At 25.2% G+C, this 11,956-nt stretch overlaps 8 protein-coding genes across 8 annotated transcripts; 2 read left to right on the plus strand and 6 right to left on the minus strand.

Annotated features, from left to right (window-relative positions):
• Nucleotides 1-24: 24 nt before the first annotated feature.
• On the minus strand, nt 25-352 carry EHI_167450 (uncharacterized protein; the record flags this gene model as incomplete). Its single annotated transcript, XM_001914217.1, has 2 exons — nt 25-50; nt 121-352. The coding sequence occupies 2 exons, from the start codon at nt 350-352 to the stop codon at nt 25-27; spliced, it is 258 nt and encodes an 85-aa protein (XP_001914252.1).
• A 1,690-nt stretch (nt 353-2,042) lies between these two features.
• EHI_167460 (uncharacterized protein) lies at nt 2,043-4,232 on the minus strand (the record flags this gene model as incomplete). The annotated part of the gene is made up of 1 exon (XM_648808.2): nt 2,043-4,232. One exon carries the CDS (start codon nt 4,230-4,232, stop codon nt 2,043-2,045), a length of 2,190 nt encoding a protein of 729 aa, XP_653900.2.
• A 291-nt stretch (nt 4,233-4,523) lies between these two features.
• Nucleotides 4,524-5,132, minus strand: EHI_167470 (uncharacterized protein; the record flags this gene model as incomplete). The annotated part of the gene is made up of 1 exon (XM_648809.1): nt 4,524-5,132. The coding sequence occupies one exon, from the start codon at nt 5,130-5,132 to the stop codon at nt 4,524-4,526; it is 609 nt and encodes a 202-aa protein (XP_653901.1).
• A 177-nt stretch (nt 5,133-5,309) lies between these two features.
• Nucleotides 5,310-5,699, plus strand: EHI_167480 (uncharacterized protein; the record flags this gene model as incomplete). The annotated part of the gene is made up of 1 exon (XM_648810.1): nt 5,310-5,699. The coding sequence occupies one exon, from the start codon at nt 5,310-5,312 to the stop codon at nt 5,697-5,699; it is 390 nt and encodes a 129-aa protein (XP_653902.1).
• A 65-nt stretch (nt 5,700-5,764) lies between these two features.
• EHI_167490 (uncharacterized protein) lies at nt 5,765-6,142 on the minus strand (the record flags this gene model as incomplete). The annotated part of the gene is made up of 2 exons (XM_001914218.1): nt 5,765-6,059; nt 6,120-6,142. The coding sequence occupies 2 exons, from the start codon at nt 6,140-6,142 to the stop codon at nt 5,765-5,767; spliced, it is 318 nt and encodes a 105-aa protein (XP_001914253.1).
• Nucleotides 6,143-6,279: 137 nt separating this feature from the next.
• EHI_167500 (uncharacterized protein) lies at nt 6,280-8,124 on the minus strand (the record flags this gene model as incomplete). The annotated part of the gene is made up of 3 exons (XM_648811.2): nt 6,280-7,491; nt 7,569-7,914; nt 7,970-8,124. The coding sequence occupies 3 exons, from the start codon at nt 8,122-8,124 to the stop codon at nt 6,280-6,282; spliced, it is 1,713 nt and encodes a 570-aa protein (XP_653903.2).
• A 1,016-nt stretch (nt 8,125-9,140) lies between these two features.
• EHI_167510 (calcineurin catalytic subunit A, putative) lies at nt 9,141-10,794 on the plus strand (the record flags this gene model as incomplete). The annotated part of the gene is made up of 2 exons (XM_648812.2): nt 9,141-9,200; nt 9,262-10,794. The coding sequence occupies 2 exons, from the start codon at nt 9,141-9,143 to the stop codon at nt 10,792-10,794; spliced, it is 1,593 nt and encodes a 530-aa protein (XP_653904.2).
• Nucleotides 10,795-10,876: 82 nt separating this feature from the next.
• Nucleotides 10,877-11,929, minus strand: EHI_167520 (60S ribosomal protein L3, putative; the record flags this gene model as incomplete). The annotated part of the gene is made up of 1 exon (XM_001914219.1): nt 10,877-11,929. The coding sequence occupies one exon, from the start codon at nt 11,927-11,929 to the stop codon at nt 10,877-10,879; it is 1,053 nt and encodes a 350-aa protein (XP_001914254.1).
• Between the last annotated feature and the right edge of the window lie 27 nt (nt 11,930-11,956).

Raw genomic sequence — 11,956 nt, forward strand, 5'->3', positions numbered from 1 at the left:
ATCCTAATTCTCCAAGTATATCTTCTAAAAGATGAATTGAATAAATAATTCTATTTCGTTTTAATCTTTCACTTGCTGTTGTTTCTTTAATATCATTCTTTCTATCTTCATTATACATACTTTTAATCATATTTTCAATGACTTCCCAAAATAATATTGTATCTGTTTCTTCAAATTCAATAAATTCAATACAAAGAAATGGCTTTGTCACTGTTGCTTTAACTGTTCTTCTTTTGAGTATAATTTTAGCATATCTATTAATTAATCCAATGAATATTGATTGAAGAGATACTTGATAATCAATTTTATCTTTGTAGTTCTTGAAATATGCTTTTTCTTTATGTTGGCTCATTCCTTTCTCAAAAAATTATTCTACTTCTTTTGAAAATTACTTTTTTATTCCTTTCTATTTTCAAAATTTTCAACCAAAAAACTTAACTTCTCTTTTATTTTCTCTTTTATTCTTTTCTTCTCTTTAACGGTAGAACATATTCATATGCTTCTTCATTTCTTCAAAATATTTCTCATATCGTTTTAATTCCATTTCTACTCTCATCTCCCCTATTATTTCTACTTTCCCATCTTGATATATTTCAATGTTTACTATTCCATTTCTATTAACCTGACATTTAACTGTCATTTCAATTTTTGAATTATTTTCTGGTATTCCTTTAATAGTTACATGATCAACAACCTTAAAAACCATAGTAATGTATAGTCAAATATGCTCTTTTTATTATAAATTTTTTGTCTTAAATATTATAAGAAACTCATGTTGTTATGAATTTGACTGTTTTTTGTTTTGTGAGTCTTTTATCATGACATTAGGTTCAGCTCTATTGAAAGGATAAAAATCAATATTACATAATCATATAAAATCTCCAAAAATAAAACGGATATTTTTATAATAATTTTAGGCTGGTTAAAACATAAAATTTATTGTTTGTGAATATATTTCCAATGGATAGTTATAGAGTCATGAAAGAAGAAGTATTGTGAAGTATTTTTTGTTCTATTAACTTAAAAATATATCTAATTATCTTACATTGAAGAATATATAATAATTGTTTATGAATGAAATAAATATAGCTATTATAATGGTTTTAAATATAACCAATAACGTTTAAAGTATAATTAATTGGATTGTTTATGTGATGAAACAATTTTTTATTATTTTTAGAATTATTTTATTGTAAAAAAACTAAAGCAGAATATTTGATATTCTTCTTTCATTAGAATCATGAAAATTATAGAAATTAACTTTAAGTTTTTACTTCTTATTTATATCTAACTTTTTCAAAAGAATGAAATAATATTAAAAATAAATATAGATATAGACGTGTTAAATTTTTAAAGGATTTTTATTCCATCACAGTTAGTTTGTAAGAATTCCATGACATGAGTTATAACAATGAAAAATAACTAATTATTGTTATGGTTATAAAAATAAAACGAGTTAAAAATATTCAATCCTATTTTTATAGAACAAATTAATTTATCAGATTAACAAAGTTAATGACTTATTTTATAAAGCTTTACACTTAAAAATATTAACATTGTTAAATACTCATAATAAACAAAGTCTAGGATTTAAAACTAAATAAAACATATTTTATTGTCAATTTTATCAACCAAAATCGTTTTATCATACAATTGATGTAAGGTGTAATAGGATATGACTTTATTTCCTTAAGACACTGTGTATTTGTTTATTTATAACACAAATATTTATTCATTTAAAGATTTTCACTTCATTTTCAAAGGAAAAAATTTAGTGATGAATGATGGGATGTTTATTATTAGCTCAAACAAGAGAGTATAATACATTCAAAAAAAAAACAAATAAAAAAACAAAGAAAAATAATCTTTAAGAAAATAATTTATAATATTTTAATAATTATGATTGACTCTTGTATTAACAAAATACTAAAAACAATACAAACTCAAAAAATAAAGTAGGATATTAGTTAAAAAATAAAACAAAGGAATAAAATCCAAACTAATAATATAAAAATAAATAACACAAAACAATAAAAACTATTTCATTGAAACTTACAATTGATTGGATTTTGATGTTTTTTACTTGTCTTTTGAGTTTTACAATCAAGAGATTTCATCACCGCAATATCACGAGGTAATATTTGTTGAACGAAACTCAAATCTACATTCTTTTCAAAGTGTTTACAATGTGAGGCAATAATTGAATCCATAGTTCTTGGACTCATAAAGACATTTAACCAATAGAAGCCTATATGATAATGTTCATTTGGGGTAAATACTTTTGCCATCTCTAAAAAATAATTTTCTTTTTTATCTTCACCACAATTTATTCTAACGAGGAATGAACGATAATGGAAAGGAGAAGGAGTTGCTTGTACTTGTCTTTCAACAACATCAGCAGGATTAGTTCTCTGTAAAGGAAGAGTAGTATAAATAACTTGTTGAGAATCAACAAAAGAATTTTGACCTTCTGGACCTATAATTAGTTGACGTTTAAGTAAAGCATTTAAAATTATTTTAGCATGCATCCTATTAACTACATTTGTTTTATTGCACATCCAAGTAGCAAGAGTTGTACCACTAACTTTTCCATGAATATCTTTAATCATTGTTTGAAGTACTTTGTCGATATTAAAATAATCAATTTCATTTCTTTTAACATCAATTTTATTAAATATAATTGGAAACCATTCAACCATATTATCACTTTGAGAAATGATAAATTCATAATATTTAAAAAATGCAAATAATTGTTCTTCTTCACTTTCTTTTGAAGAGACATGAAATATTTGAGAATGAAATTTATCAAGACTAACATCATCAACAGTAAAACTATCAAAATTGTCATATACTTTCCAATTCATTCCTCTTAATGGTTGTAAATTAATAGTTCTAGTTGTTTTATTATATTTTGTAATATCAAATTCAGGAGATATTGGTGGTGTAGTAATTGCAATAAAAGAATAATGATAAGGAAGTAATGAAATTGATGAATATACTTTTTGTTGAATTTTAACTTCAACACCATTTTCTTTTAACTGAAGTAAATGAATAGCATCTGGAGAATAAAGTGTAACACTATTTTCTGAAGTAGTATTAGGATTAAATTGAAATCCTAATGAAACTCTATTTCCAATCATAATATTAAATAATTGTTTAGGAATAACATTATTTGATGGTACAACAACGTAATTTATTTCTTCTATTTTTTTAAATAACTTTGTTGGAGTTTCAGAAATATACTTTGAAGGGAATTGCAGTTTAATAAGATTATCCCATGGGTCATTTCGAGGACAATTTAATGATTCTGAGATACAATAAGCTAAACTATGTTCTTTTGGAGTGATATTAATGTGTAAAGGAGAAACTCCATTTAATGGAAGAAGACTTTGTTTTATTTGACAAATATCAGTAGAAGTTTCTTGGTCAATAGGAACAAGATAGTCCTGTTTAACAATACACTTTCTTTTAATTAATGGAACAAAAAAATACTCTGCATTTTTATCAAAATTTTTAGTAAGACAATTATGGCAGTTATGAGACCTACATAGCTTAAATGCATCAAATGTAAAACTTTGATAATAACGGATTTTAATCCAACACGGAATATAATAATTTCTTTCTTCTGCTTCTACATCATTTAAAAGTATAAGTGGAGTTGTATAAAGTGGTTTAGTTGCTAACGAAACCATTTGAATATTCGCATAATTTTTTAATACGATTCTTTTACATAATGACTTTACTAATGAATTACATTTAATTAGTCCTGGACCTGGAGTAATGATTAACATAGTCTCACTTCCTCCTCCTCTAAAATGAGATCCAAAATGATGTAATACTGTAATAATTGATTCTAATAAATTTGAATTCTTTGAAGAACATAAGATAGCTTCATTTTCAATACTTGTCATTTTCTTCCATTGACTAAAGTATTGTTTTAAACGAGTATTTAATAATGTTAATGGAAATGAATCTGCAAATGAAATTGTATGAATAAAGTCAGTGTCTTTTGGTTTACTTAAACTTGAAGGGGAAAGACATCTAAATGTTGGTGTAGCTGATGTAGGGCGAAAATTAGGTTGTACCCTTGAAAATAAAGAGATAACAATTGTGTGTTTTGCATGAACTTCTCTAAAATGTTGATATAATTCTGTTAGAAAATCTAAACATTTATCAAAATACATCTCTCCATCTGGATGATGCTCCCACATTTCTGAAGACATGTCTATCATAATAAATATTGTTCCGCTCGTTGTATAGGTCGTCATATCTATTCCTCTTCAACAACAGTCAACTTTTTTTAAGTTTTTCTTTTTTTTTCTTATTTCATTAAAATAGTATAATTAAGTTAATAACTTAATTATAAAATAGTAATTTAATAAAGAGAGGATAAAATAAAAATGTTCTGAAATGATTACTCAGGTATCACTTGTGTTGAAATGAATGGAAAAGATTGAAAAAAATGAAAAGTAAAAAAGGTCAAACATATACTTAATTAAACTTATGAACAATGAAATATTTCATCAATCAAATGATAATTTTGAAGAGAGTTCTGTTAACGAAAGAGATGGAATAATTCCATTATTTTCTGATGTATTGACACGAGTTACTCTAAATTTTCCATTACCAGTAGAATAAGAATTAAGGTTATAATAATCAGCAATAGCATGGCATAAGAGACGTTCATAATTATTTTCTAATTTAAATTCTAAAATATCAGAATCTTTATTTTTAATATAATTAAGTATAAGTTTGTCAATTGTTTGGACAAAAGAATTTTGGGATAAAACTACTTGTTGAACCTTTGTTGGTATTCTTCTAATAGCTAAAATAACTTCTTTTGGTAATTTAGATGGAAGAGCTTTATAAACATTATTATTAATTGAATATAACTTAAGTTCACATTGTTCTGGTTCATCTTTAGGAATACTTTCTTCTATTCTAATTAACTCTAATGATGGATCAATACCATTTTCAAGGCATTGACTTAAAAAATTACCAAATGGAGAATAAACAGGCATGTCTTGTTGAAAAGCAATGACTGATATTTCTTTACAATGAAGATAAGAGTCAATCATCCCATTTTCATCCATAATATTTCTGAAAAGTTCCTGTTTTACAGAGCTTGTCATATTTTACTTTGTTTGTTTTTCAGTTTTCCTTTTATTTTATGCTTGTTTTAATTATAGAATAAAAACACCATCATCAAGACTCAAGAATTTCAAAAATATAAAATTGTTATATTTAACACAATTAATAAACAAAAACAAATCATTTAAAAAAATCTTAAAAGTCTTATAAAAAAAGAAATGTCAAATGAAGCACATACTCTCGTTACTCCTGAAGGGAATGTTATAGATATTCAAGGAGCCAGTCAAGAAAATGGAGCTAATGCAATTATTTACCCAAGGCATGGAGGAGAAAATCAATTATTCTTTATTGATAAACAAATTGGATGGATTATTTCTGTGTTTTCTAGAAAGGCATTAACTGTTAAAGAAAATATGCATGACATTGTTCAATCAGACTATTGTAGTCTTTCTCGTCAACAATGGATATTTGAAGATAACCCTGATGGAACAACAATTATTCGTTGTTATGAAAATCCAGAGTTAGTTCTTTCTGTTACAGGGAATATAGATAAAGTTTGTTTAAGTCCATTTACAAGAGAAGCTCATCAATTGTGGAGAATTGAATAAAAAAAAAAATAACAATTTTTATTATTTTTTACATTCTTTTTTTATTAAATTTAAGTTTCATTTTATTAAAAATTAATTAAATAAGAAGTATTAGCTATTGATAACAAAGAAGGTCCATATTCAATCCTTTTAAAATTACAAGCCATTGTTTTATAAAATACTGTCATTAACATTGATGAATAAACTTGAATAAAGTCTTCATTTTTAACACGTAAAATACCTTTCATAACTGATTTTGTTTCTTCATAATCAATTAATTCTATTGAACATTTATGTTCATTACCAAATGATAGAGTGTATGATTCATAAATAATTCCTAATATTCCTAAATGTCCAATTTCTTCTAAACATTGATGTTCACTATTTATGAGTTAAACTTATTAATAAATTAAAAAAAAAATTAATTGAGTTATTTCAAACAAATCAAATGAAATATATTGCATGAAATGAAATGAGAAATAAAATAATTAGTTTCATAAATTTTAATTTTCATTTTTTTTTTACTTAAATAAAGTAATAAAAAAAAGATAAATAACAAATATGTCAGTTTTTTTATTATTAATAATCATTCCTATTTGAATTATTTTGTTTGTTTTTGTTTAATACCTACTGAAAAACTTCTTTGTTTTGTTGGTGCATCTTCACCACTGATAATAAATTGTGGCAATTTCATTATATTTTTATTTGGACTTGAAGAACTAAATGACCTTCTTATTTCTGCTTGTTTATCAAATGAAGATGATATATCATCAGGGAGTTGTTCAGATCCTTGATTAATAGATAATTGAATTTGTAAAGTACTTATTTCATTTAATTTTTTAATGGTTTTTTGGTCTAACCTAACTGCTTTTCTACTAGAAAATCTTCTTGAAGACAATTCTTTAATAGAAGAATTAATTTCGATACTTGGAACTTTTGGTACTTGTTCTAATTTTTTTTGATGAATTTGTTGAAAAGGTTCTGATGATTGAGATAATGATATGATATTACTAATATAATCAGGAACTTCTGGTAATGATTGACGATATTTTTCTTTTAATTTCATTCTTTCACTTTTATTACATTTTGGCTCTTTTTCTTTACTTTTTTCTTCTTTATCAAAAGAAAGGTTATTTTCAAATAAGTCTGTTTCAATTTGAACAACTTCAATTGGAATCTCTGGAAGGTCATTTTTATCAACATCTTCTTCAAGATATGTCTTAGACTCATTACTTTTCTTTAAATCAGGTATTTCAGCTGATTTTGAAGTTAAAGGAATACTGCACTCTGAATGATTAGATGTTTGATTCAATCTTTCTTTCTTAATTTCTTCTGCTAATTTTTTACTAATTTCTGGAGAAAATCCAAATGAATCAATGTCTATCTGATCCATTGATAATATATTTTCAACACTTAAGTATCCAAATCCAATGAATTGTTCAGTTAATTGTTCTAATCCAATTCGTTTTAAAAACTTTCTAACTGTTTCAATAGGATCAACAAATAATTCAGCTGGTTTTCTTTTTTGTAATTCATTTCCATTAAATACGTCTTTGTATTCAGGAAATAAAGTGATAATAAATTTATTTAATCGATAACACATTTCGTCTAATTTTTCATCTTCAAAATCTAAACTATCTGATTTTAAAAAATGAATTCCTCTAGTAAATTGAAAAGAAGAAGTTAGTTTTAATAATTCTTCTCTATTATTACAAGCTGTTGAAGAAATAAAAATAATTGGAGCGGTAATTTTTTTAACTTGTTGAAGAGTAACACAAGAAAAGCATAATGAATTTTTTTCTACTTGGGCGTTCTATTTATGTAATTGTTAATTATTCTATTATTATTTTATTAAATTCATTTAAAAAAGATTGTAATTTTGTAACAAACAATTAATATAATACCTGCTAATCTTACTATTCCTCTCTCATTTTCAGGTTTTATTGATTTTTGAATTTTATGTGCAAGATAAAGAGTTGGTCCACATCCTGCTCCTTTTCCATAAAGAACAATACGACTAGGAGATTGATGTAATTGTTTAGTAATAAATTTCCAAACATATTCAATATGATTTGCTGTTTTTTCATCTGAATAATGAGAACCTTTAGTATATCCTGGATATTCCCATGCAACAATATTTGCTTTAAATATTTCTGCTAATACTGATAACCAATCTTTAATACTTGCAAGTGTTTCATTTGAATCATGATTATATAAAATTGTAATTGGTTGTAATCTATTTATTAATGTTATTTTTTATTTGTTTATTTTAAATTGAAATTAAACCAAACATTGTTGTTTTAGTTTGAACATATAATATTGGTATATTCTTTTGATTTATTTTTTGAAGTTCTGGCATTTTCGTCTCTTTTGTTAAAAGAACACTACTACGTTTTTGTTTGGCTCCTTCTTTTAGTGAAATACAATTGTTTGGTGTTTGTTGCATCAATTATTATAAAACTGAAATTCAAAACTTTTTTTTTTATTTAAAAAAAAACTAAAAATTGTTTTTTTTAATAATTCTATAAATAGTTTTGTATTATTTTTTTTTTAATATATTTTTTAATTTTCTTCTTTATTAAACAATGCTTTTCTTCTCTGTGGTTTTTCAAATTCATAGTAACTATACTTCTTTGTATGATTCTTCTGTCTTTACTTTAAAAATATTAAAATATCTTTAACTTCAATAGAAATTATTTAGTTTATTAAAAAAAAAGTATTTGAAAAATAACTAAAAGAATGGTTTATTTTTAAAAAGATTATATTATTTAGTTGTTTATCTAATAATCCACTCAAAACATAATTTTCATTTCAAATATTGTTAAAAATCATAATTATTTTAACCCTTTACTTTCTTTTTCAATTCAAAAGAATTCTACAGTTGTATTAAATACGACTGTTGACATATCTGATACAATAAAACTTAATCTAAAAGTATTACTAATAAAAAAACAATGATTTGTGTTAGTAACTATTCATAGAATATACTTATTTGATTTTTATAACTTCTATAATTATTTTTAATAGTATTTAAAAAATTCTTATTACTTATACTTCTTTAAAAAAAAATAATTCATAGTTTTTAAATTATTTAAAATAATTATCTATTTATTTGAAAAGAATCAAAATTTATTAATTACTTAAAATTTTATGTTTCGTTATTGTAATATAATATAAATCACAGAAATAATCCTTAAAGTTAATTAATTTTGTTAACTATTTTATAAAATAAATCCAAAAATAAAAAAAATAAAAAAGTTATTTCTAATGATGAAATAATAGAGATTGTATCACCAAACAAAGAGATAAAAAATTGAAATATAACTTATTTTCTTTTTTTCAATTTTTTTTTTTAGTTTTTTTATAATAACAAAATAGAATTTTTACTAATATTTTATAACTTCTAATTGTTTTTGGTTAGACTAAAAATAAAAGAAACTAATTGATCTTATAAATTTGAAAATGGCTAAAAACATATTAGAATGTTCAGATAGAGTTGTAAAAACAGTTGAACCAATGACTGTTTGTTATTTTATAACGTCAAAAAAAATTTATACAAAAAAACAAAAACTCAGAGGGATAGGACCAGTTATTGTTATATGACCAATTTGTTGATAGTCAAGGAAATATTGATATCAAAGTCCTTATAGGACATTTAAAGAAAGAAGGAAGATTACATCCAAATGCACTAATAAGAATTCTAAAACGAATACAAAATGTACTAAGAAAAGAAATGAATATTATTAGAATTAATGGACCAACAGCAATATTTGGAGATATTCATGGACAGTTTTATGATTTATGTAATATCTTTCAAGATTTTGAAAGTTCTGATGAAAGTCTATTGTTTTTAGGTGATTATGTTGATAGAGGATGTTTTGGTACTGAGGTATGTACTTTTTTATTTTGTCTAAAACTTCAATATCCTAATCGAGTTCATTTATTAAGAGGAAATCACGAATGTAGATTAATGACAACATACTTTAATTTTAGACAAGAATGTTTATGGAAATACACTGCTCAAATTTATGATGAATTTATGAACACATTTGATTGTCTTCCATTATGTGGAATAGTTAATTCAAACTTAGGATCATTCTTTTGTGTTCATGGAGGTATTTCTCCTTCACTTCAAAAAATAAATGATATTAATTATATTGATAGATTTCAAGAACCACCTGAAGATGGATTATTTTGCGATTTATTATGGTCTGATCCTATGGATGATTCAATGTATGAAGTTCTTTCTCAAGAAGATAAACTTAATTTTCAAAAAGAAATGTATGAATTTAATTCAGTAAGAGGATGTAGCTACTGTTATGGATTTGCTGCAGTAAGACGATTTCTTATTAAAAATGACCTTGTTTGTATTGTTAGAGGACATGAAGTTCAAAGAAATGGATGTAAAATGAATTTTGAAGGATGTTCAACTTCACCAATTGCAATTACTATATTTTCAGCACCAAATTATTGTGACTGTTATGACAATGATGCTGCTGTATTAATGGTTAATAATGATGAACTTAGTTTCTTATCATATAATTGTGTTTCTCATCCATTTTGGCTTCCGAAATTCGCAAATGCATTTTATTATACACTTCCTTTATTAATTCAACAAATGAATACAATAGCTAGTCGTTTATTCTCCGCAATTATTTTTGAATCTATTGAATCTCTTGAAGACAAATCACAAACACCTGAATTATCTGAAGAAGATGAAAATACTTTAAATCAAATTGAAAAAGCTTTGAATGACCCTCATAACAAAATTATTAATCCTCATAGTAGGATTGCTAAAACCGCTAATAGAAGAAGAACACTCGTTGGTTCTACATTATCATTACAATCACTTGAAACTCCTCCTACTTCAACCCCTCCAATGTCTCCTCAACAAAATCAATCAAAATCTCGTTTATCTGCTCGTGATGCTCGTTTAGATAAAAGAAGCTTAACTTTAGGATTAAAAACTGATTATTCAGATACTTCAAAAACAGAATTTCATGTTGAAGCTTCAAGCCGTTTCGAATTGGCTAAGAAAAATGATATATTAAATGAATTAAGACCAGTTGAAATGAAAGAGTTAAGAAAAGAATGGCAAAAATTAAAAGATAAATAATAATCTCATTCAATTTCTTTTTTAGTTTGATTAAAAATTATATAATAAAAAAATTAATAATAAGTAATTAATTCAATTATCTTTAAAGTTTCTTTCCTTCTTCAACCTTTTCAGCTCTTTGTCTTTCAAGGTCTTTCTTCATTGGTCCCATACGTGCTTTCTTTTCGGTGGTTGTTTGGAATCTAGAATGTCCATATTTAGATGATGTATCAATGAATTTAAGAACAATTTGTTCTTGAGCTGTTCTAGTGGTTGATGGGAAGCATGCTTTTCTTAATGAAATAACTCTTCTTCTAATACCTGCTACAGTTCCTTTGATCATCAAGAAATCGTTCTTAACAACTCCGTAATGTGGGAATCCTCCCATTGGAGTAATACCTTTTTCTGTAATATCAAATTCTGTTTTAGCGTTCTTAAGGTCACCACATCCAAGTCTGTAAATCTTTTTGTTAACTTCTGTTCTCTTGAAGAATCCCATTTGACCAGCTCTAGCAACTGTCCATGAAACTCTAGCTGGATGCCATGCTCCAACACAAGCAACTTTTCTTAATCCTCTGTGAGTCTTTCTTGGAAGATGTCTTACACCAAATCTCTTAATAACACCATTATATCCATGTCCCTTAGTAACTGAGCATACATCAATACATTCATCAGTTCCAAAGACTGAGTTAACACTAATTTGTTTTTCAAGAAGTGAGACAGCAAAGTCAACTTTTTCAGCAATTGATCCTCCATTAATTTGAATTTCCATAACTTCAGCTTTCTTTTGTTTTAATGGAACAAGTGCCATTTGAGTATGTGCAATTACTCTAACAACATCACATCTATTCTTAATTAATCTAATTTGTCTTTCTCTCTTTGATTTAGCTTTTACATCATTGTATTTTTCGGTATGAACAGCAAATTGATTTTTAGTATTTTTGTACCATTTCTTAGTATATCTTCTTTTGAATTCATCAGCAATATGTTCAGCAAAAACAGCTGTAATTGGTTTAAGTCCAGTAGTAGTCTTTTTGTATCCAACAAATCCTGCAACAACCATTGGTGGTGTTTCAATAATGGTGACTGGTTCTAAAACTCCATCTTTTGGAAGTTTAGTGTTTGTTCTCTTAACTTCACGAATAACATGAGTCATACCAGCTTTAATCCAAGGAATCCAGTA

This window comes from Entamoeba histolytica, genomic scaffold (genome assembly GCF_000208925.1).
Source record: "Entamoeba histolytica HM-1:IMSS scf_1104750518827 genomic scaffold, whole genome shotgun sequence".
Taxonomy (NCBI): Eukaryota; Evosea; order Mastigamoebida; family Endamoebidae; genus Entamoeba; species Entamoeba histolytica.